The sequence below is a fragment of the Nelumbo nucifera genome, chromosome 6 (assembly GCF_055504915.1).
Source record: "Nelumbo nucifera cultivar China Antique chromosome 6, China Antique-T2T, whole genome shotgun sequence".
NCBI lineage: Eukaryota > Viridiplantae > Streptophyta > Magnoliopsida > Proteales > Nelumbonaceae > Nelumbo > Nelumbo nucifera.
The window spans coordinates 3,433,531-3,459,410 of record NC_142654.1 but is presented as its reverse complement, the minus strand read 5'-3'; the positions used below and the strand labels follow the sequence as shown (position 1 = coordinate 3,459,410).

The 25,880-nt window shown below is 42.4% G+C and overlaps 1 protein-coding gene and 1 pseudogene across 1 annotated transcript; one reads left to right on the top strand and one right to left on the bottom strand.

Moving 5' to 3' along the window:
- Positions 1-2,045: 2,045 nt before the first annotated feature.
- Positions 2,046-6,306, top strand: VIP3 (Transducin/WD40 repeat-like superfamily protein). Its single transcript, XM_088889880.1, has 2 exons — positions 2,046-2,607; positions 5,393-6,306. Exons 1-2 carry the CDS (start codon positions 2,269-2,271, stop codon positions 6,017-6,019), a joined length of 966 nt encoding a protein of 321 aa, XP_088746006.1. The 5' UTR covers positions 2,046-2,268; the 3' UTR covers positions 6,020-6,306.
- A 2,710-nt stretch (positions 6,307-9,016) lies between these two features.
- On the bottom strand, positions 9,017-11,021 carry LOC104591034 (threonine synthase, chloroplastic-like; annotated as a pseudogene).
- Between the last annotated feature and the right edge of the window lie 14,859 nt (positions 11,022-25,880).

Below are 25,880 nucleotides of genomic sequence, written 5' to 3'. Positions count from 1 at the left end.
ATTGGGATAAAATGGAATCGGTTGCCTAGACGGTTCACAATTAAAAAAAATAAAAAAATTTGATAAAAAACCATTGAACGAGTCAACGGGTTGACAGTTTGACCGTCTGGATCAATGGGTCATTGATCGATTTAGTGGCTTTTAGCCAAGGACCGGGATTGGATAAAACGGAACCAGTTGCCTAGAGGGTTCTTGGGCCGAAATGTCTGTCCATCCGGATCAATGGCAGTTCAAAAACTATGGTTTTTTATGATTTTGGATTTTTACTATTCAAAGGTTTCTTCTACTGTTGGCTTTATTTGAGCGTGTACGGTCTAGGGTTTACCACCATTTTATTTCTGACCTTTTGTTTTTTCTTTGTGTTTTCATGTGCAATTTTTTTTTTTTAACTTTCTTACAAGACAATCTGCTTTTGTCTCTTTCTTTGATTGCATGTATGTTTAGCTCCGTCTCAAAGCAAAACTTTGGACTCAATTTTCTGATTTTTTTCCTTGGCTTTTTCAGTTTAGTGTTAGGGCTATTCACGGGTCGGGTTGGGTTGGTTTACTGTTGTTTTTCCAACTGACCCGACCTGGTCGGGTTGCTTGAAAATGAAACCGAAACCGACCCTGTGTTAGGCAAAACCGACCTAGTCGGTTTGAGTGCTTGAGTTGAGGGGCTAAGGGAGTAAGGGCGGACCAAGTTAGAAGTTACCAAGAAAAGAAAAAGTCAAATTGTGTTAGATAAAGAATACTGGAATTTGGAATTTTTAAGAAGGCTTCTAATCTAAGTAAAAAAGACACCTAATTGTAATTACCTATTTGGTGTAAAGGACCTTAGAGGATAGGGTACTTTCTTTAAATCTTCCAAAAGAATGCAAGAAGCTATTAATAGGATTAATGGCATTTCTTGTCTTGCAATGCTTGCCATTAATGGCATTCCTAAAGAGAATACTAGAAAATAGAAACTATAAGTAACTATAAGTAATTATAAAGTAGAAACTAAGTTAGGTACTAACTACTAAGTACTAACTAGGAACTAAGTCGGTTCGGTTTTGGTTTTCATGTGTGAAAACCGAAACTGAACCGGGTTTATGCTTTTTAGTAACCCGAAACCGACCGACGCTAAAGAAAACTTGGCTGACTCGGGTTGGTAAGTTTGGTCGGGTTGGGTCTTCTTATGAACAACCCTATTTGGTGGATTCACCGCCAATTTTTTTCTGTGTTTAAGGTCACTTTGAATTTATCTTTCAAGGTTCTGGAATCCCTTGCAATGTCCACCCTTCCCATGACTATGACTACAAAGTTATTTTGTCTAATTATTGACATCTAGAAAAAAATGACCTGGAAACGAAACCGTTTTGGCCACCGGTTTCTAGGTTGATGGTTCGACCGTCCAATTCAAACGAATGGCCTATTATGACAATGAAAATTAAAAAATAATTTTAAAAAATGGACAAAAACCATTGAACGGGTCAACGGGTCGATTGTTCGAACACTCGGGTCAATGGGTCATTGACTGATTCAACAATTTTTGGCCAGGGACTGGGTTTGGAGTAAAATGGAACCGGTTGCCTGGACGGTTCTCAAGCCGAACGGTCCTACTGTCCAAGTCAACTAGGAGTTCTCGATGTGAAACAAAAGACAACTATGAAGTAAAACTCAGAACTATCACTGTATGATCGAATTCTTTTATATTAAATGCTTTGCTGAAGCAATATTTAAAAAACGAGCACATGATGATCTCTTTTAAGTCTTTATATGAGTTTCAAGACTTGATTACTTATAATTGCAAATTTATTATTAAGAAACTATTGTATTTTTTTAATATAGTAAATAGCAATGTTGCAATTTCATTTCTGCGAAATAAGGGACCCCTCCCTGGTGAATTCCTTAAATAATTTTTAGGCTGAATTTCGATTGGGTTTTTAAGATTTGTTTGACATTAATTTTGAATAAAAATGAATTTTTTATTATAAAAACCATAAGAATACCTTAAATAATTTTTCAAAGAATATGTTAGTTTTTGCCCATTTGATAAATCATAGGGTACTCCATACGTCAAGTATTGAACCAAAATCGTTGAGCAGGTGCCAGGCTGCACACAAGAAAAGCAGTAACTGAAAAACAGTAAACGGGCCGGCCACCAAGCAAAGAATTCGAACTCAACCGAAGCCAGAGGTTACGAATCAAAAAGAAGTCAGACAGAAACGAAACGCGCCAGAGAGAGCTTTCTTGCTCCTCGCCTTTGTTTTTAGGGTTTCTGCTTCTAGGGTTTTATGATTTATCAATGAAGCTTGCAGGGTTGAAATCGATCGAAAATGCTCATGAAGAATCAGTATGGGCTGTCACCTGGGTTCCTGCAACTGATGCCCGGCCTGCTCTTCTGCTCACTGGCTCCCTCGACGAGACTGTGAAGTTATGGCGACCAGACGAGCTCGTCCTGGAGGGTACTAATACAGGGCACTGCCTCGGCGTGGTCTCGGTTGCTGCCCATCCTTCCGGTGTTATCGCAGCTTCTGCTTCTCTCGATAGCTTTGTTCGGGTTTTCGATGTCGATACGAACGCCACAATTGCCACTCTCGAAGCTCCACCATCAGAAGTCTGGCAAATGAAGTTTGATCCTAAGGTTAATAACCTTCACCTTTCCTATGCTTACTTCGTAATCCCAGCTTCTCACGGGTTTCTGATAGTGTTACGTGAAAAATTAGTATTTAGACATTGTTTTTTTTTTTTATCATTTTTCCCTGTTCTTTGATGCATAGTCGATAGAAGGGTTGACCAATTATTTGCTTGCCTGACTCTGTTTTTCTTAATGTCAACGCCAAATGGTGTTTGTATTGGTGCATGACAACTCCAGTGGGTTAAAATATTCAAAACCCAATTAACTTCTGAGCTCCAACCTAGTTCGGAGTGCTCAATTTGAGATTAGGCTTCTAAGTTTTACGTGGAAACACCTACCTCCTCTAGGTACCACAGAGCTAAATTCTGATGGATGTTCTACAGGTACTGCAATTCTGGTTTCCACTTATCTGCATTGATTAAGTCGTTAGCCCAAACTAGATTGTTCATCATTGTGGTTGGGGCCTTGGAGGATAATTCCAAAGTCATGATTAAATGGATGAAAGAGGGAGGAGAGGGATTTTTGCCTCAAGAGCGAATCTGGAAGGATTTTATGGGAACAGTAACTGTGGGGTAGTCTTGGAGCGTCTATTTTGAGAACTGACCTATGGTTTTTCTTAACTCATTTATGGGACTTCCCTACTTTGACACTTTAATTTTCTTAACCATTAAAAAAGAGTACCTTGGAGAAACAATCCCTATTGCACAAATATTACCATTTTATACTTTCTCTAGCTGAGGGCTGTGCAATGACGATTCTATGTTCAAGGAATACAGAAAAACCTTTATTTCATAATTGATTGCCAGAATCAGACTGCTCATTAGCTGTCTGTAGACAACCGAAATTAGAAATCACAGTCATATGCAAACACAAATATATACACAATTTGAAGGTATTGGCAGGATTTTTGTTCTTTGCCATTGGGTATGAACTCTTTATTCATAAATATTGATCATCAACGCACTTACATGCTAAAAGGGTCACACTGCAGATTTAACAAATGTTTATAGCCATTCCACTTTTCACTTGAAAACTCTTCTGATACATCATGGTAATAGCAGTAGTATTGTTTTGGGTAGTTAAATTCATCAGCCTCCAAAATACACATGAAAGCTAATCTTACATGTTCATGTGTAGAAGATTGTCTCCTGGTTACCCACACTCTAATTTTTGGCAATACTTTGTTGATTGGTGACATGGTTGCTGCTAAAACCAAAGTGATTGCCCTCCTTACAGGTTCCACGATTGTCAAGAAAATGAGACCAAAGATTTTTTGATCAGCAGACCAAGGTTATTTTTAGTCCTTCTTAGAGACTTGGTAAATGCCATCAAGTGCGCAAGGAGAGCCAAGGTGGGTCCATGGAGGTTGATGCATTTCCTAAATGAGATAAGAACCAACCTTTGTTCCGTCCCGTTTACACCATGGCAGGTGGAAATTGAACTTTGATGGCTGCCATGTTGGCAATCTGGGGATGTTGTGTATTAGGGTAAAAATTAGAGGTGACAGGGGACACACAGTGCCAAGTTTTTCATGACCAGCTGGGGTTGGAAATTCTTCAAGAGCAGAAATTTTAGCAATTCTACAGGGGCTGAAGTTGGCAGCAGCTGGTTGGAAGTTCTAGCGCCATAGCTTCATTGGAAATTCTGGAAATTCTTTGCTGTCTTTGCACTTATGGATGCTTTCTCAGGATACAACTGAAGACAGCTGACAAAGACCAAAATCAGACTTTCATCGTTACGGAGTGGGGAACCTTCTGTTAATTGGTCATGCCATTTGGCCTAAAGAATGCTGGAACAACCACGGACACTGCATTTTCTGGTCAGATGTCCTAGAGCTTTGGGGTCTAGTCTGTTGTGGTCATTCAATTGGGTCCCTAGATCAGCAAATAGTGTGGCTCACTCATTAGCTAGGGCTGGTGAGTCTTAGGAGAATTTATGTTGGAGACAGTCAAGACCAAGGGGATCACTATAGAAAACAACTTTATGCTGTTTCTGTGTTTTCTTTCCCTACCAATATTATTAGGTTTTGGCATAGGTCATGTCTTACGTCAAGCTTATCTTAACACAACTTCGTATTTGTTTTTTGCCCATACATCTGCCTAGTGCTTGGTGTAATGGTAAAATCTTTGGATTGACAAGTATGAGAACGTTGGCTCAAGTTTGAGAGAGGTCACTTTACCAAAAATAAAAGCCAAAGGTTAAGTCCATATCCTGTCCACCCCTCCCAAGACCCCAAATAACTAGTCAGATGGGGCCAACATTGGGTAATGGCTTTTCTACACCTGTATAGTACTTTGCTAGAATTTACTTGTTTGAGAAAAAAACCAAGGTTGAAGGCAAGGTTACTGAGCCAAGTCATCCACAATACGATGTCCAAGACTTCTCATTCAATATCATATGCATGTATGAGCCATCCTTTATGTGAATGATCCCCATTTGGCAAACCATATGACCCACACTTTAGCAAAACAAGGGGTTATGAGCGCAAATATGTTTTGAGCTAAGTTGCAATTACATGAATGGGGGAGAGGTTTATGCCTCTCACCACATGCACACTATAATTTGTTTTTTTTTTTTTTTCTGGTCTTTTTGATTTCTAGTTACAACTGTACTTTTATTTTTGCTGAGATTTTCTGCATTGCTTACATGGATTACAGAACTAAGTTCAGTGAACTACCAAACTTTAACCCAGTCCTTATTTTTATGACTAAACTACACAAGCTTTTTTTAATTATATATTTATTTAATTATTCTAATCACAAAGATAACAAATTGATTATGCTCTTTACAGGGCACCATTCTAGCAGTTGCTGGCGGAGGCAGCGCATCAGTTAAGTTATGGGACACTGCAACATGGCAACTAATAGCAACTCTGTCTGTTCCACGTCCAGAAGGATCTAAGCCTTCTGATAAGAGTGGCAGTGGCAAGTTCGTCCTTTCAGTTGCATGGAGTCCAGATGGGAGACGACTGGCTTGTGGTTCCATGGATGGCACAATCTCCGTCTTTGATGTAACACGAGCCAAGTTCCTGCATCACCTGGAGGGTCACTCCATGCCCGTGAGATCACTTGTGTACTCCCCTGTTGACACTCGGGTCCTATTTTCAGCCTCAGATGATGCTCATGTGCACATGTACGATGCAGATGGCAAGAGCCTGGTTGGAGCCATGTCAGGTCATTCAAGCTGGGTTTTGAGCTTGGATGCAAGCCCAGATGGTGCGGCACTTGCAACAGGCTCAAGTGATCGGACTGTGCGGATTTGGGATTTGAACATGAGGGCCTCAGTGCAGACAATGAGTAATCACACGGACCAGGTTTGGGGGGTGGCATTCCGCCCGCCAGGGGGGACTGGTGTCCGGGCAGGTCGGCTTGTGAGTGTGTCCGACGATAAGAGCATATCATTGTACGATTACTCATGAAAGTAGAAACTCATCGGTGGGTGGACATAGAGAATTTGCTCTTAGGCCCAAATCCAAATGCATCTGCTCTAAATTGCTATTATCATTCATCGTGGAGAGCTTTGACGTTGAAACTGCAAAAAATTCTCTTTTGTCCTTCAGTCGTCAAGAAGCTCTCTTTGTATTGTATTAGAAAACACGACTGGTGGCAAAAGGGATTAGAGCTTTCTTTTAATTGATTTGGAACTTGTTGCAGTCAATACTGAAATATAGGATTTGTTAAGGTGATGGTTCCAATGATTTTAGATTGACTTTGTTCTTGTTTCTTAGGATTAACATAGCTTTTGCCATGGCTGCGTGTGTGTGTGTCAACAAGGTATCCGCATTGGTTATGTTTGGTTTCATGGGCGATTATGAGAAAATGCCGAAACTGAAACGCTTTTATTTATTAAAACAGCGTTTTTCAGATAAATGTTTATATAAACACTCTCTTAATAAACGCCCACAGAACAAGACACATACATTATTTTTACCAAAATCCATTCGTTTTTTTTTTCGGTAAAATTACCAAACACCATTCTGGCAGATGCAGAAATGTTGCATTGTTGCCTTGTTGGGGGAGGATTGGGCCCCGGGCCCTCAGGCCTCGGCTCTTCAAATTTCAATGGTTGCTCAACCCAATTACCCATGCCCGTCTAAATTGCACTCATAAGACCTGGCAAATAACTGAGTGACTCTCATTTTAATAAATCCTGGTTTCCCATATCTGGACAACCAAATACTTGCTGCATTTTCTCCCATTTGGCCCTTTACTTGGTCATTTGGTGTATTGGTGGGTTCAAAAACTGATCTGTACCGTATGATACATGTGGATATCTTGCGGTATTTTGAACCTTTGATAGTCAATGCCACGCCATAGCCACCACCTTCCAGCTCCGAAGCATGTAAATGCCAAATTACAATATCTATCTATCGCTTTCCATGTTCATTGTCAATATGGTGAATCCTACAAAACTGCGAACTGAAACCAAATGAAGAAACCAAGAATTAAGAGATGGTGGGCAAGTGGACCTTGCAATGTTAATCTCCAAAAATATCCTTTAGAGATTGAGTAGGTCTTAGCGTTTAAGGCTAGAACTCATTTTTGTTCATTATTTTTAGCATAACAAACAAATAAATGCAGAACTATGAATATATCCTTCAATAGTTTCAGTTCTGATGATACCTCAGCAATGATTTCTCATTGTCTTAATCTGTCTTAAATGACAACAAGCGCTTTCATTCAATTGAATTGGTTTCTGCTGTTAACTTTATTAGTTGATCCATCTTACTTAAACTTGGATCAGATGCTACTGACAATGTGTAACACCATCTCTAGTGGAGAAAGCTAAAGATTTATGAAAGCAATAACTTGAAGCTTAAGAAGTCAAATATAAAAAATGACCATTATCAAATGTGAACTGTACCAAAATGAATACAATAATAAAGGCTTCACATCTGCTACAAACAAGGCACGTACAATGGGACCTTAACTAATCAAGTGTACACGCCAGTTGTATGGATCACTGCCATGTTCACTCTTGATTGGGTTACCTAGCCGGTAGCCCATTATACATGTTTTTAACAGTCTAACAGATCCTACCCCCACAATAAGCCTTTCTCTGTCTTACAGAAGTCAATGGGTGTTGAGTCTTGTTTTGCACCTTTTTTCCTTTTAGTATACTATGAATTTTGATCAATAGCTGCAAATTTTGCACAAAAGCCATGCAATCTACTAGGAATGAAACATTAGCAATGCAATCCTTAGTTTCTCACAGATGGGAATTTGCCACTCTACCAGAAGTGTAACATAACAGAAAAAGGGTAAGGTTTTAGGAAATAAATAATAATATGTTGTAATATTAACATTTGGTGGGGGAGAAAAAAGGAATGATATATTAGGAAACAAATTAAAAATATGAAAGGGGCTAGAAGGGGTAGGGGTAGACCTAAAAGGAGTAATAAAAAATGATTTAAGCACCAACAATTTAACAGTGGATATGACATTAAACAGAAAGGAATGACAAAGCAAGATTATGTAGCCGATCCCATATAATTAGGATGAGGCTTAGATGATGATGGTATGTTGTTATTTTGTATAGATAATGATATTCATGTGGCAAGGGGACCACTCAAAACCCAAATCAGATTACCATCCAATTTCAAGATAACACCCCCTCCCCCACAAATATTCATGTCAGAATGATATTCATGATTATTGCCTCGTCTTCAATTAAACCTTTAATATAAATAATGGTAATCTAATGTTTCTTTCATCACCTAGGGGCCCCATAATCGCCCAGCTTTACCCTGTTGCCCTTCCTGACAACTATGACAGGGAATATTGCAATCTCTGCTTGAATCTTAGCCTCCTCCATGTAATCCTTCTCTACCTTTCCATATAATACTTGTATCACAGTTACATAGTAACTGCTCGTCATTTTGCAGAAGAATGTATAGTAAGTAATAGATGATATTGCCAAACAAAACATTTCCAGCACTAGGATGCAGAAATGGCATTATATAAGGATTTCTATGTGCCAAGTTGCTGGAAATCATTTAAGTTTTACTAGCTGGATCTCTGGTATTTCTCATTATGGCCAAGCAAAAGCAAACTTCATAGCACTGATATATCCTAAGAAACAATAAGCATTACAATGCATGTTTATAAGTAATGCTCAATTTTCCTTTCAGAATTTAAAAGCTGTGTTTGGATTGAGTGTGGATTTGAGGATTACAATTCAGGTGTGGAGACTCATTTTCCCTTTATGATATCTAAGTCAAACTTGAACATCAAGTTATGCAAAGTAGTCCAAGGCAGCAGCAAAAAGAATAAAGGATACCAATAAAAAGAAATCAGCGACCAAACTTGCTTTATCAGTAATTTTCAGATAATATTGTTACTTCGGAAACTTGGCATCCAATGCTACAGATATTGAGGCAAACAAGAAAGAATGCATAAAACTACAACGGCAATAACTAAGAGAAACGAGGAGAATCAAACATTCAAACATTCCAAACTTATAATGAGCACAAGAGGACTAATGTTTTGGAGTCTTGCTCAATAAATACTTCTTTAGAACATCCATAACTGACCCAAAATCTGCTTTTACATGCACTGGTGGGTTAGCATACCTGCAAGCCATGTCTGCAATCTCCTTTGAGTGGTAGTCAATCTTGGACTGTATGAACTTCAGCCCAGCCCATGAGCAGTGCTAACCACTACAGTCCGATCAGTAGGGCCAATAACCCCACTTTTCCTAAGTTTAATCAATGCTGTCAAAGCAACACCAACACCGGTATGAGGACATATAAACATGCCAGTCGAATCTGCTTGGGCCATAGCATCCATCAGTTCTTCTTCAGTTGCTTCTTCCACAATCCCATCCGAATTCTGGAGGGCAAACACAGCTCTATCTATAGAAACTGGATCTCCAATCTGTATGGCAGATGCAAAAGTTGTATTAGCTTTCACCGGCTTGAATTCGGTCCATCCCGACTTGTAATGAAGGTACAGCGGATTGGCATTGGCAGCCTGAGCACAGACAAGTCGTGGGATCCGATCGACAAGCCCCAGTTCTTTGCACATGCTGAACCCTTTATAGAAAGCATAGATATTGCCCAGGTTTCTGCCGGGAACAATAACCCAGTCTGGCACCTCCCAATCAAACTGCTGCAATATTTCAATGGCAGCCGTCTTCTGCCCTTCAAGCCTCAGACTGTTCAAAGAGTTGGCAAGATAGATTGGCAGCTCTGATGTAACCTCACGAATCAACTGCATGCACCCATCAAAATCTGTGTCAAGACTCAAAACAAAAGCCCCATTTGCAATTGGTTGGACCAACTGGGCAATCGAAATTCGATTTGCAGGGAGAAAAATGATGGACGGAATCCCCGCCGAAGCGCAATAAGCAGAGAGGGCAGCAGAAGTATCCCCCAGTGGAAGCACACCCCACACCAACTACCGGCCGGTTCATCTTTCTCAACCGGTTCACCTGACTCACCAATACAGTCATCCCCAAATCTTTAAAACTACCCGTATGACTGATCCCACAATGCTTCACCCATAAATCATTCATACCCAAAAACTCTTTGCCGAAACGCTCGGCCCAGAAAAGGTTGGAATTGCCTCCAAAGGCGCTAAGGATATCGTCACTGTCGATCTCTGGGAGGACCCACTCCTTCTTACTCCAAACGCCGGAGCCGTAAGGCCACGTCGTCTTGCCGACTCGGGAGTCAAAGAGTGATTTCCAGTATTGACCATCGAACTTCTTGAGAGCGTCCATGTCGTGTTGGACGTCGAGGAGGCCTCCGGAGCGGCTGCGGTAGACGATCTCGTCGAGGGAGTAAGATTCAGTCGATGTGGGATCAGCGTTGAATGGAACGTATTTGGCGGAAAAGCCATGTTTGTGGGTGGAGAAGCTGTGACGGCGAGCTTCGTCGCGGATGTTCTCTTGGGCGGGCCGGCGGTGCTTCACGACGACCTTCGATGGAGGAGATGTTAACGAATGGTTGGTGCTTGAGTGATCAGAGGAAGAGGACGCGCAGGTTATGATGGAATGGACGTGGCCTCTAGCATTTCGACGGATGGATTTCGGTTTGTCTGTAACTGTGAGAGAGCATGGAGGAGCCTGAAGCAATGAACGCACGGCCATTCTATTCTGTCTTTTTCCTCCTTACTTTCTCTCAGAATAGGCGAACTGGCAATTGGCGAAGGGACGAGGATGGACATGGCGACTTATGTACTTGTACAGATATCGGCTTCTATCAGTGCATATATGTGCCCACACCGTTCTAACAAAGATATTCTCAATACACGGTGAGACGTACTTGTAAAATCGACGTGAGGCGCCCTTATGTGAGGAGCAGAAGTGTCTTATATGCACATCCCACTGTGTATTGAAAATATCTCCTCGTAAATAATAACATATAAGAATGATGTTTTCAAGAGATGTACCTATAAAGTCGGCGTGAGGCGTTCTTTGTGAGAAATAGAGATAACGGGATCTGCTCCTCACAATTAAACGCCTCACAATCACATCCACCAGGATAGGATGTGCGTGTCAGGCGCCAGATGTGAAGAGCAGATCCGGTCTCCCTTTCGAACGGACTTTAACCTGACTGAAGCCGAAACAGTCGTTTGGTACTTTAAGTGGAGGCTGGACGACGCTGCAGTGCAAGTGCTGCACCCTCACAAAATCCTCCTAACACCCACTTCAGAAATTAACCCACTCTTGTCGTATTTGTTACAAACAACACACTAGGCACAGTGATCAGTGTATTAAAAAATATATTGTTCGTAGCAGATCCGAATTCCAAAGTGTCTTGTCATAACTTATTTGAATTTAAATTCCCTGACCAGTTACGTGATGGAGATCTGTTCAAAACAAGGAGTATGCAACATGAGAGCCCATTCACGTAGCAAAAAAACAAAATACCCCCTATATTATACTTGCATTTGTTCTCTTTAATTTTTTCAATCTTTAAACTATTATTTTCCTATTTATTTGAAGGACTTGTGGTTCTATTAGTTTTCTAAATACAACATTGAATTCTCTCAGTTGTTTTAAGTGATTCTTATGATAGAGGTTGTTGGAAAATAGGGTCACTGAAATTTGAAGGAGGAGCTTTAAGATGCGTAAGGAGATAAAGGGAATTTTGAAATTGTTGTGTGTGAAATGTCTTATTTATCCTTAAATAGCTTCTAAAGATGTATGAAGAAAAGGTAAGTGTTGGTCTAGATAATGCACCTTGAACATTATTTAAAAGGTAGTTAATAGTTAATGACTATTAACTTTGAATTATGCCTTTTGATGATCATACTCGATCTAATGTTCAAGGTGATCAAAGTGCACCTCTACTAAATATAAGTGCGAGCAAAGTGCGCCTCTAAAGCATCTCATTGCGCCGAATACATGCGTGCACATGCGTTGCATAGTATCAAGTCTCCATACTCTCTTCTTCTATTTTTAAGGAGTGTAAATCAGCTTCTATTAAAAAATCCAAAACAAAACTTGTAAATATCCAATGTGGGACAAGTTCAAACTGGTTTAGTAAGAGAAAAGTTGTTTTCTAAAACAAGTGTGCAGGTGCAATTTCTCATATAATTGACCAATCAAACCCATTGGATTTGATCTCTAATGAGATTTCTTTATGATAAATATAAATTTATGATTTCATTTTATTCTTCTTGATTTATTAGAGAAAGGATTGAGTGGTTTTTATATTCTAAGATAAGATGAAGAGAAACATTCATGTCAATGAAATGAATGGGGAATTTAAAAAAAAAAAAAAAAACTTTTTCTATGCCATTGAAAAAAGAAGAAATAAATTTAGGTGCACATTTTAGTAATTTAACCCATTTCATGCAACTAAAATATTAATAATAAAATAATTATTTTAATACTTAAATTTAATATACATATATATATAATTATAAATTAATTAATATTTTAATTTACATTACATTAAATAACAACATATTAAAGATTTACAAGATTAAAAAACGTTCAGAAAAATATTTAAGAGTATAATATCTACTAATCAACATTTATACCAAAAATGATTTTTAGTTTTAGAAACAAAACTATCAATAATGTAATAATTATATTAGTAATTAAAAATTTGCATATATGTATGTATGTATGCATGTATGTATGTATGTATGTATCTTAGAAAATTTAACAAATTTGATATATGTTAAATTGAAAATATATTTTTTATAAATTATTAATTGATATTTTAGTTTACATTTGAGAATTTAATATTTAGTTGGATTTTTTGTTAAAATAAACAAAATATCAATAACTAAATATCTTAAATTCAAATAATGAGTATTTCTAAATATATTATATATTATTTAAATATTTAAATAACTAAGTATTTTAAATAAAGGAATATTTAAAATAACTATATTTTAAATAGTTAAAAGAACGAAATTATGCAATAAAATAAAAAATTATAACATAACATTCAAATTAATAATGATTTAATATTTTTACAAAATTAATAATGAAATTATGTAATAGTAGTATAGACTTTAGAATAATTATTAAAAATACAAAAAATAATTATAATAGATTTAATAATATTCATATTATTAATAGTTTTATATTTTTACAAAATTTATCACGAAATTATGTACTAACAATATAAGTTATGATTTTCTAGATTATTCAAATAAAATGTTATTAAAATAATAGAAATTAAACATTGAAAAAATAAATTATTATTTCAACATTTCAATAACTAAATATCTCAAATAATAAAATAATAAAAGTAGCTAAATAATTACATAGAAAAATGTTTAATTATTTAAATATTTTAATAACTAAATATCTTAAATTCAAATAATGAATATTTTTAAATATTTAAATAACTAAGTATTTTAAATAACAAATATTTAAAATAACAAATTATGCAATAAAATAAAATTAATCACAACATAATATTCAAATTAATAATAATTTAATATTTTTACAAAATTAATAATGAAATTATGTAATAATAGTATAAACTTTAAAATATTTATTAAAAACACAAAAAATAATTAAAATAGATTTTGATGGTGCGCAATCCGGCTGGTCCTAGCTGTCAACGACCTTGCCTCTGAACGGAGCTACAGGGAGCCTGAAACAAAGAAGATGAGGAATCTCCGGGGGGAACCCGGTATGAATGCTCCGAAGCTCAAGTTAGAATTCTTTCTTAGGCAAGATAAACCAGATGGCGCAAAGTTCACATACCTTGTTCTTGGGGGCTAGCGGGCCTTTTATAACCACCTCGTGCACTCACTCCTAAGCTTCTGTCAGGTCGGGTATGATTACCTCTGGGCTCCTGCCAGTTCGGGTGTCATCCCCTCTGTTGGACAGAACCGCCACTGTTCCCTTTTGTCGGAGCCGTCTCTGCGACTGGCGATGACGGTGGCAGGTGGCGGTGGCAGGTGACTGTTGAAGCGTGGCTGTCAAGCGTCAGATCCCAAGTCAGTCAGGTGTGCCGCCCTTGGATACGGACCTCCTCGGTGTCAAGTATGGTACATTTGTTCAATTCGGCATCCTGGAGGCGAAGTGCTGGAGTGCCGAGCGAGGTGAAGTCTTGAGTTCGGATAAAGGAGTGTCCCGAACTGCCATGAGGCAGGCCAGTTTGGGTCATTGTCTTGTGTGGCTCGGGGCCTAAGGGAGAGTTCGGGCTCTTTAGTAGGGAGATCGGGCTCCTCGTAGGGAGTCCAGGCTCCTAGTAGGGAGTTCGGGCTCCTTGTAGGGAGTTTCGGACTGCTGGTTTTCCTCCCTTTGGTGCTCACGCCATGGGCGCGCTGTTGTGCTGAGTTGTTTGCCTTTGCCACGTGTTGAGTGATTACGAGGTCGGGCCAAATCTTCCTTCATCAATTGCCCCCCACTCCTCGTGCTAAGGGTCTTGCCTTGGCGTGGTGAGTTCGCAAGGTGGCAGGTGGATTTGTCCCGTACTTCGAATATCGGTTGACTGATAGCGCGAGGTGTGTTGTCAGGGTTAGTTTCTTTGAGCGCCCAAAAGACGGAAAACGCGCCGACCTGCCTACAAATGCAGCCAGACGTGACAGCGCGCGCTTTATTTCAAAATCAAAAAAGCACGCCGTTGGGAGACGTGACAGCAGGCGTCCTTTCAAATTTTGAAAACGTGCCGCTGCCGCCTTTAATGTGAGGAGACGTGTGCTGGCGTTCTGTCAGTTTCAAAAAGACGTGCGCCGGCGCTCTGTCAGTTTCAAAAAGACGTGCGCCAATCACGTCTCGGTCTCAGAGGACGTGCGGTCGGCACGACTATGGGCCATCGGATTGGTTTTGATCTGTGCTGTTGCTTCTCGGTCACTGTGGGTATAAATAGTGGGGGACCCCAGTCGCTTTGTCACTTCCGTGCTTTGCCTCTTGAGCTCGCGTCCAAGTTTCAGCTCGCGTCCAGGCTTTCAGTTCGCGTTCAAGGTTTTTGCTCGTTCAAGTTCCCGTAGTCTTGTTCAAGCTTTTTTCTGGGTGAGTACCTTCCTGGAATCCACCTTCTCTCCTCGATGTCTAGCTCGGATAGCTCAGACGATTCTTCAAGTGGGTCAGATGCGGGTTCTACGAACCGAGTCACATCCCCTGATAGTCCTAGCAAGCCGGAGGTAGAGCTCGAGGAAGAATTCGAACCTGTAGGTCGAGTCGCCTCGGGTAGCTTGGCGTCCACCTCTCGTCGAGGTCGGACGTTAGACAAGTTTGGCCCCTCGACCATGACGCCTGAGGGGCTCCAATCCCTTATTACCTATTACAATTTGCTTGGGGAGTATGCTTATTTCATACCTTTGGGTAGCTTTCCTTGGGAACACGGTCCTGATGAGATCATGATATTCCGGGAGCAGCTTGCTGCGGGGCTGCGATTGCCTTTCCATCCCCTCCTTGTCGAGGTCTTGAATCACTTCGGCGTTACGGTCCGCCAGCTTCACCCGAACTCCATTCGTAATTTGGTGGGGACAATCTCCCTATTTAGCGAACAGGGCTTTCCTTTAGACTTGAAGATCTTCTCTTCCATCTTAATGCTTAAGAAGCAATCAAGTCTCCTCCCTGGGCGTAGGCGGGCGTATTACCTGTCTCCTCGCTCGGGTTTTAAGCTTTTACATGATCTTCCTAACAAGGTCCCCGCGTGGAAGCGGGACTATTTCGGGGTGCGAAGTGTGCTGGGGTGGCTATTTCAGACCGGGTGGGGGTGGCCGCCCCTGACTCCGGTGTTACGCTTGACAAAGAGACGGTGAAGGACCTCTGGCAATGGGCGCGGCTTGGGCTAAAGTGCCAACAGTATCTAATGGAGGCCAATCTCATTGCGGCCGGCCTGAGTTCGGGTAGGTTCCTTACTTGGAGGTTCTATTTTGCTCTGTCTGGCTTTTTTCTGATGCCAAACTCTTTTTTGCAGGTGTGATGGACTCAGGAAAGACTCGTGGTGGGCACTTGTTTCAAGGCATGAAGAGGAGAAAGCGAGTCGCCAAGCGAACTCGCGTCGAGCTGCCCCGGGATGCGGAGCCCGAGGTACCGGACTACCCATCAGGGGATCCGCCCAAGGAGCTCGAGATGGCTCCTCCAATGCAAGAAGCGGCAGGGGGCCCGTATACTGAGACTACTTACACGGGGGCTCCCACCTACTCTGGTGCTTCTGCTTACTCTGGATCTGCTCATACACGCAAGCTAGGCCCTCGGGTTCGGGGGCCCTAGGGGAATTCAGGAGTGTGTTGTCGCCGACCTACGCTCTTCAGAAGAGTAAGGAGGCCATTTTCCCCGAGGAGGTCGCGGCGTGGACTGATCTTCCTCTGCACCAGGTGGCCTGCCGTGCTGTTACTCATGCCATGGTGGTAAGTCAGACTTTTTGTCGAGCTCTTTTGCTTTTATCCTTCTTGCTGTCGTTCTTTTGATCACTCGGTTCTTTCTTTTTGGTAGGTGAACTCTTCTATCCACACCTTGGCGGCCCAGGTGGAAAGGAGCTCGAGGTAGGCGTAAGCTACTGAAGAGGCTCTTCGTGCTGCCGAGACGACTTCCCGAGCTACTGAGGCGGCTTCCCGAGCTGCTGAGGCGGTTGCTTGTGCTGCAGAGGCCAGGCAGGCGAGGTCTTAGAGAGATGCCAAGGCCATGGGAGTCGTAGTGAAGCACATGGTGGACCTGAGGCTGGATTTGCAGCATCAGGTCGAATACCTTCAGGAGGACATTAGGGTGAGGACGCAGAGATGCCAAGAAAAAGGCTGTCAATGAGTACATCGCCTCGCCGAGCTTTGACGACCTAATGGTGGATTCATACCGAAAGGGTTTCAAGCTAAGCCGGTGGATGATCCGGAATACGTACCCCGAGTTCGATATTAGTGCCATATCCACTTCGCGCATAACTCAGGAGATGGCCAATGCTGATGATGGTGAGCTAAACACCGAGGGCGAGGCAAGGCCTTCGAGTATTGTTGAATTGCCTTCTAATAATGAAGAAGTAGCTCCAGGCCTGTAATTTTTTTTTTTCGAAATGTACTCCCTTACTTTGAAATGGAATGACTTTTCTTTTGGTTAAGTGTTGGTTGTTCTTTCTCCCGAACTGAACGTATTTGCCGAACTAACCATACGTCCAGTCTGTTTCTTGCTCGGGTTACCGCACTCATGTGGCTTGTTTTGGTGGTCTCTGAGATGCCGATGTCCCTATTAGTTCGTTGTCTCCGTTTTACCTTTGACTGACTTTTCTTTGCTTGCCTGTGTCGAGGTTCCACTTCGCTTGGTGGTCTATAGGTAGTATCGTCTTAAGTTGACGATGTTCCATGCTCGGGGAACTTGCTTACCCTCTAAGGTTTCGAGCTCGTATGCCCCCCCCCCCCGAGTGCTTTCTTTACTCTATAGGGTCCTTCCCAAATTGGTTCGAGTTTGCCCACGCCGGGTTCGGGTACCATGATCTTACGAAGAACCAGGTCATCGACGCAAAAGCTCCTCTTCTTTACTCTGGCGTTGTAGTACCGAGCTACTTTTTGCGGGTAGGCCATTGTTCGGTTGTGCGCGAGGTCTCTTACCTCATCCAGTAGGTCGAGGTTGGTACGTAACTCGTCTTCGTTTGCCTGATCATCATATGCTTCTAGTCACAGTGTAGGTATTTCAATTTCCGCCGGGATTACCGCTTCGGTGCCGTAGGTGAGATTAAAGGGGGTCTCTCCCGTGGCGGTTTTTTCCGTAGTTCAGTGAGCCCACAGAACACTTGGTAGCTCGTCCGACCACAACCCTTTAGCTCGGTCTAGTCGTGCTTTCAGTCCGTGGAGGATGGCTCTGTTCATTACTTCTGTCTGACCGTTTGTCTACGGGTGTGCGACCGATGTGAAGTTCTGACGAATTCCCATATCTTGGCACCATTCTTGGAACTTGATTTCCTCAAACTGTTTGCCATTATCGGAGATCAGTACCCGAGGTAGCCCGAAGCGACATATTATGTTCTTCCAAAAGAAGTTCTGTATGTTTCGGGCTGTGACTGTTGCCAGAGGTTCAGCTTCTATCCACTTTGTGAAATAATCTACTGCCACCACTAGGAACTTTCTCCCACCTGTTGCTAGCGGGAATGGCCCCAGGAGGTCGATGCCCCATTGTGCAAAGGGCCATGGACTGGTGAGGTACTTGAGGTCGGCAGCAGGCTGATGGTGGATATTGGCATGCTTTTGACACTTGTCGCATTTTCTGACGAGCTTGACGGCTTCTGCCTTCATCGTTGGCCAGTAGTATCCTTGTCTAAGTGCCTTTTGGGTGAGGGCTCTGCCCCCCTGGTGTTCGCTGCACAGACCTTCATGAGTGTCGCGGAGTACGAGCTTGGCTTCGGCAGGTCGCAAGCAACACAGGTAGGGAAGTGTGTAGGATCGTCGGTACAACTGTTCGTCTATTATGACGTATTTGGCTGCCTGGCGCTGCACCCTCTTGGCTGCATTGCGGTCCATAGGGACGGTTCCATCTAGCAAGAAGCTCGCAAGTGGGTCGATCCAGCTCGGCTCTGCTTCAAGGACGGGAGCGACCTCTTCTGCCCCATCGAGAATGTTGGGCCGAGGTAAGTCCTCCATGTACACGGTTCTCATGGTGTTGTGACTCGTGCTGGCTAACCGGGACAGGGCGTCGGCCTCAGTGTTCTCTAACCTCGGGATTTGCCTGATGAAATGTGACTGGAAGTTGAGCAGAGCCTCCTTTACTTTTGCTAAGTATGCGATCATAGTGAGCTCACGTGCTTCGTATTCGCCCGTAACCTAGTTGACCACGAGCTGGGAATCACTACAGATAACTATGTGCTTTGCTCCTACCTTGCGCGCTAGGTTCAGCACGGCTATCAGTGCCTCGTACTCCGCCTCGTTGTTGGATGCCGCGAATGCGAAGCGTAATGCATATTCCAATTTTGTTCCACTCGGGCCGCGCAACACTATTCCAGCCCCGCTGCCCTGCTGGTTCGAGGAGTCATCTACGTGAAGGATCCAGGGCTCCTCATCCCAGTTCACATTTGGCCTAACCAGGAGAGATGCTACACTGGCTGCTACTTCACGGGGTTCAGACTCTATTGGCTTGGGAGCTTCAGGCTCGCCCGAAGTGGGGATCTCGGGCTCGAACGGCTCAGGGGCTTCGAGGCTAAACGTGCACTCAGCGATAAAATCTGCCAAGTCTTAGGCCTTAATAGCAGTTCTTGGCTTGTATTGGAGGTTGTACTCGCAGAGTTCGATGGCCCATTTCGTCAGTCGACCGGAAACCTCAAGCTTGAGTAAAACTTGCCTCAGAGGTTTGTCAGTCAGGACGATGACGGTGTGAGCTTGGAAGTATGGGCGGAATTTCCGAGCTACTATCACCAGTGCGTATGCTAGCTTTTCTATCTACAGGTACCTTGTCTCTACTCCCTGCAAAATTTTACTAACATAATAGATGGGTCATTGGACCTGATCTACTTCTTTTATTAGTACCAAACTGACCACCTTGTCGCTTGCCGAGAGGTACAATTGTAAGACCTCGCCCTCCTCGGGCCGGGCTAAGGTTGGCACACTAGCGAGGTAGCTTTTTAGCTCGTTGAACGCGAGCTGGCAGTCTTGGGTCCACTCGAACCCTTTGCCTTTGATTGCTTTGAAGAGGGGCAGGCAGCGGTCTGCTGATTTGGACATGAAGCGGCTCAGAGCGGCTTTGCGGCCGTTTAGCCTCTGAACTTCTTTTACTTTCCGGGGAGGTCTCATATCTAGGATGGAATTTATCTTGTCCGGGTTGGCCTCAATGCCGCGCCAGTTGACAATGTATCCTAGGAATTTGCCCGAGGTGACACCGAAGACACATTTGTTAGGGTTCAGTTTCATGCTAAATTGACGCAGGATTTGGAAGACTGAATCTAAGTCTTGTATTAATTCCTGTGAAAACTGCATCTTGACAACCATGTCGTCTACATAACATTCTATTTTCGTGCCAATCAAGGGCCGAAACAGCCTATTTACAAGTCTTTGGAAGGTTGCCCCGGCATTTTTTAATCCGAAGGGCATGACCTTGTATCTGTACAGGCCGAACTCGGTTATGAAGCTGGTTTTTTCCTCATCGGACTGGTCCATCCTGATTTGGTTGTAGCCCGAGTAGGCGTCCAGGAAGCTTAGCAACTCATGTCCTGAGGTCGCGTCCACTTGGGAGTCAATTCTAGGGAGGGGGAAACAATCTTTTGGCTTGCTCGGTTCAAGTCGGTGTAGTCGACGCACATGCGCCACTTGCCATTTGCTTTTTTCACCAGCACTGTGTTGGCTACCCAGCTCGGGTAATGAACTTCCCTTATGAAATCTGTTGTGAGGAGCTTTTTGACCTCCTCGTTGACCGCCCTCCAGCGCTCTAGGCAAAGTTGCGTTTCTTCTGTCTAACGGGTCAGACTACATGGTCAGTATTAAGTTTGTGAGTTATTAGGCTGGGGTTAATACCGGGCATGTCGGTCGTGGACCAGGCAAAAATATCTAAATTGTGAAGAAACTCACCAGTTTGGTTCGTAGTGGTTCATTGACGGAAGCACCGATCTGTAGTGTGCGAGCTGGGTCTGTAGCCGAAGTCGGGACTGCGACCGTTTCCTCTGTGGGCGAAGCTCATTCCTCGCCTTGCTCCATAGGCCGCTCTAGTTCAAGGTCGTCGGCCACCTTGGTTTTTCCCTTCAGGGCGGCAACATAACACTTGCGGGACTCGAGCTGGTCGCCCCGCGCTACCTCCACACCGAAGTTTGTAGGGAACTTCATTGCCAAATAGTATGTGAAGACCACTGCCCACAGGATATGCGTAATTGGCCGCCCTATTATGTTATTGTATGGGGAAGGGGTCGCGACCACTAGGAAATCATGGTTGAGTCTGACCGCACAAGGCCATGTGCCGACTTCCACAGGTACTGTTATTTTTCCGAGGGGCCTGACTTCCTCTCCGCTGAAACCCACCAGGGGAGTGTTCGCGGGCTTCAGCTCGCTCTTCTGTAACTGTAGCTGGTCAAATGCTGACTTGAAGAGGATGTTCGCCGAGCTGCCCGAATCCACGAGTACGCGCCTGACCTCGAAGTCGTAGATCCTTAGTTTTATGACAAGCGCGTCATCGTGGGGGTAGTGGTGCATCGTCTTCCGTGAAGAAGATCGGCTCTTCAGTATTTGGTCTCTTTGGGGGGTTTTGTTCCACTTGGGCTGCTTCGCGAACTGACGTCCAGGCCGCTGCCGAAGTACACCCTGCTACCACCGAACCTCTCACTATTACATGGATGGTTCCCCGAACTGGCCTCTCTTCCGGAGGCTGTCGCTGCAACGGTTCGGCTGGTCTGCTGCTAGATTCGGGGGCATCCTTTCCGTGCTCCCCTTGCCGACCTGCCTTATTATTATTATTATTATTATCATGTTGTACAAAATTCCTTAAGTATCCGCGATGGATGAGTCCCTCTATCTCGTCCCGGAGATTATTACACTGTTCGGTACTATGACCGTGGTCTCTATGGAAACTACAGTACAAATTTTTATTTCTCTCGTTCGGATTTCCCTTTAGGTGAGGTGGCCACTTTACGTATGGGGCATCCTTGATTGTCATTAAGATCTCGGTCTGCCTCGTGTTTAACGGCGTGTAATCCGTCCGAACTGCTAAGGGAGCTCGGAACGACTGGTTCGGCTTCAGCTCCCGGGCCGGGTTTTTTCTATCGACTGAGTTGGAGGGCTCGCCTTCCCTCTTTCTTTTCTCATTCCTGCTTTCGGTCCGTTGGTTGATTTCTTCCCCTGTTCTCATGAAGTTATCCGCGAGCTTGAGGAATTCGGCCACGGTTGCGGGCTGGTTAGCTACCATGTGCCATTTGAACTCTTTGTGCGTTACTCCTCTCTTGGCCGCCACGAGCTGCACCGCGGGGTCTAACCGCGGTATCTGCAAGCACGCTTCATTGAACCGCTTGATGTAGCCCTGGATTGATTCTCCTTCTCTCTGGACTACTCCGAAGATGTTTTCCTCTGTTCTGGGGCACCGCTTGCTGGTGACAAAGTGTGCGGTGAAGACCTGCACGAACTAGGCCCAGCATCTTATCGACCCGGGGGCCAGGTTCCTGTACCAAGTGCGGGCTACCCCCTAAAGGTGGTGGTGAAGGCCATGCACTTGCACGATTCACTGGCCCTGGCGAGGTGCATTTGGTACTGGAAAGCATCAACGTGGTCGTTGGGGTCGAATGACCCATCATATTTGTCCAAAGGTGGGAGCTTGAAATCTCTGGGCATGGGGACCGGCAGGAGTTCTGATGCGAGGGGGGAAGGAACTGAGAGAATCGGGGCAGCTTTTACCTCGTCCGAGCTCGTCTCTTCCTTTCCTCTGAGCTCGGGCAGGACACAGGTGGCAGTTCGGCGACTTCGCCGGCGCCTTCGTTGTTGAGTGGGCCTGGTACTGGCGTTGCTGGCCTCCGTGTTGCCAAGCTCGATGGGCTCAGAATGCTGGTAGTCTGCTGCCAGGGCGCTGAATCGGTTCTCCGTGAGCGGGAACTCAGGCCTGGAGCGCCGAGGTGCTGACCTTGCGGGTGAGGTTCCTGACCCGCCTGCAAGCTGCGAGGCGGGGGTGATTTTTCTCTCTCTTCGGCCTGGGGACGAGGCCTGGCTGTTTGGGGTGTTCTGGGGCCATGAGGCTTTACCCTGGTGGGGGCGTCCATCCTGTGGGGAGGCCTTAACCGGCTTCGGAGCAGGGTGCCGAGGTGGAAGTAGTGGTTGGTTCAGAGGCAGTTGGGGGAACTGCTGCTGATAGTGATACTGGGAGATGTTGTGCAGTACTTGGTGCTGCTGGGCTTGCATTGCATTAGGTCGTCAAACTGGTTCTGGCTGGTTGCCAGGGTGACGGCAGTTGGTTCAGTAAAGGTTGTCTCGATAGGGAGAGGAAAGGGGATGCTCATGGCAGGAAGGTTTATGGGCGCCACTGCTTGTGGCGCATTCAAGCTGGGGATCCCACCCACCGAAAGGGGGATGGTGAATTGTCCGACGCACACCACGGGGACTTGAAGTTGTTCCCTGGTGGTGTTTGTCTCCGTGCCACGTCCGGCGTTGCTGAAGAAGCCATGAGTGTTGGGGTTTTTGGAGAAAATAGGTTATGAGAGTTTAGAGGGAGGCTTTTAGAAGCGAGTTCCCACAGACGACGCCAATTGATGGTGTGCAATCTGGCTGGTCCTAGTTGTCAACGACCTTGCCTCTGAACGGAGCTACAGGGTGCCTGAAACAGAGAAGATGAGGAAGCTCCGGGGGGAACCCGGTATGAATGCTCCGAAGCTCAAGTTAGAATTCTTTCTTAGGCAAGATAAAACCAGATGGCGCAAAGTTCACATACCTTGTTCTTGGGGGGTAGGGGGCCTTTTATAACCACCTCGTGCACTCACTCCTAAGCTTCTGTCAGGTCGGGTATGATTACCTTTGGGATCCTGCCAGTTCGGGTGTCATCCCCTCTGCTGGACAGAACCGCCACTGTTCCCTTTTGTCGGAGCCGTCTCTGCGACTGGCGATGACGGTGGCAAGTGGCGGTGGTAGGTGACCGTTGAAGTGTGGCTGTCAAGCGTCAGATCCCAAGTCAGTCAGGTGCGCCGCGTTTGGATACGGACCTCCTCGGTGTCAGGTATGGTACGTTTGTTCAATTTGGCGTCCCGGAGGCGAAGTGCTGGAGTGGCAAGCGAGGTGAAGTCTTGAGTTCGGATAGAGGAGTGTCCCGAAGTGCCATGAGGTAGGCCAGTTTGGGTCATTGTCTTGTGTGGCTCGGGGCCTAAGGGAGAGTTCGGGCTCTTTAGTAGGGAGATCGGGCTCCTCGTAAGGATTGCTGGTGGGGAGTTCGGACTACTAGTTTTCCTCCCTTTGGTGCTCGCGCCCTGGGCGCGCTATTGTGCCGAGTTGTTTGCCTTTGCCACGTGTTGAGTGATTACGAGGTCGGGCCAAATCTTCCTTCATCAGATTTAATAATATTGATATTATTAATGGTTTTATATTTATACATAATTCGTCATGAGATTATGTACTAACTATATAAATTATGATTTTTCATATTATTCAAATTAAATATTATTAAAATAACAGAAATTTAACATTAAAAATTAAAATATTATTTAAATATTTCAATAACTTAATATCTTAAACTCAAATAATGAGGATTTTTATTTATTTTATATATCACTTAAGTATTAATAACTAAATATTTAACATAACTATATTTTAAATAGTTAGAGTGACGAAATTATGCAATAAATTAAAACTTTAAAAATAAATAAATCATAACATAATATTAAAATTAATAATAATTTAAAATTTTACAAATTTAATAATGAAATTATGTAATAATGGATTAAATTATAATTTTATAGATTATTAAATTCAATTAATAATTAAAATTATAAAATTTAAATAACTAAATAATATTTTAATAACCAATTTCACTTATATCAACTAATAATTCTAGAAAAATAAATTTTAAAAAAATAATATTCATTAATAAGGATTTTAAAATCCTAATCTATATTTATTATATATTTAAAAAGAAATTTTTTTAATAATTATTGGATATTAAACTACTGTTATTTAACATTTTAAATTGAATTTATTATACTTATTGTATTTACTGTATTTTTGTTGTACTTTATTCATTGATATTTATTAGAGATTAAACTATCATTTGAGATTACAATATTTATTAACTGATTGAATATATTTTTTTAGTATTTTTGTGATTATTGTAATTATTTTATTTTTATTATCAATATATTTTCAATTATTGTGCATTTTCGCTATAAATTTTTAATAATTATTGGATATTAAACTACTTTTATTTATTAGATATTAAAATATTAATTTAGATGAAATTAGTAGTGTTGATCACAACCTGATTTAGTTTGGTTGTAAGCTATTTGGCCAACCAAATTGACATGGTCAGGTTAGGCAGTTGGTTACCCTAAATCTACTAATCATTAGTGAAAACCAACTAAATCGGGTTGTATTGGTTTGGGTTGATTTTCGTTTGTTCAATTGGTTTAAAATATTATTTTGAAAACTTAATTTTAAATTTTAAAAATTACATTAATATTATTAAAAATTAAATTTATAATATAAAATATTTGAGACTAAGAAATATGGGAATTTCCCCACTTTCCTGTATTAAAAAATTATATTTAAAATATAAAAATATTAATATATATCTATGATTGGGTCATTCAATTTTGGTCAATTTACAAATGGCGACAATGAAACTAATCCCAATTTCAACCGGAAATATTAGAAACTAAGCAATTCGGGTCGATTTGGTCGGGTTGGTTGGTTTCATCAGTTCGATGAATAAGCTTAAGTGAAATAGATTATTGTTATTTTTGTATTGTAAAAAGTTATTAAAAGTATTATAAAATATAAATAATTAATCATTTTTAAAAAAGTTACAAATATAAAACATTTGTATACTCTTATGTGTTTTATTGTTTATCTTTCTTTAACAAACCACGTGCATTGCACGGGTCCCCGCTAGTATACATTAAAACAAAGTGGTCAAGAAATTTTCTCATTTTTTTGAATTTTTTGTTTTTTTATTCCATTTAATTTTTGAAACATCCAATGACATGCACTTTTCCAATAATCTAAATAATCTCTTATCCTAATATTTATCCTAAACAACTTCCCCCACTTTCTCCAGAATTATCTCTAATTCCTATTTATCTTCTAAATTATCTCTAATTCCTATTTATCTCCACAATTATCTCTAATTTATTAGATACTTTATCTCCTAAATTATCTCTAATTCCTATTTATCCTCTCCCCTACTTTTTATCTATATCTATCTAAAGAAAGTTTGGATTAAAAAATTTAAGAATTATTTAAATATTATAACAAAATTATATAGTAACTGTA

Coding starts and splice junctions, on each gene's coding strand:
- VIP3 (XM_088889880.1), top strand. CDS start 2,269: ATGAAGCTTGCAGGGTTGAAATCGATCGAAAATGCTCATGAAGAATCA. Junction 2,608..5,392: donor AAATGAAGTTTGATCCTAAG/GTTAATAACCTT, acceptor TGCTCTTTACAG/GGCACCATTCTAGCAGTTGC.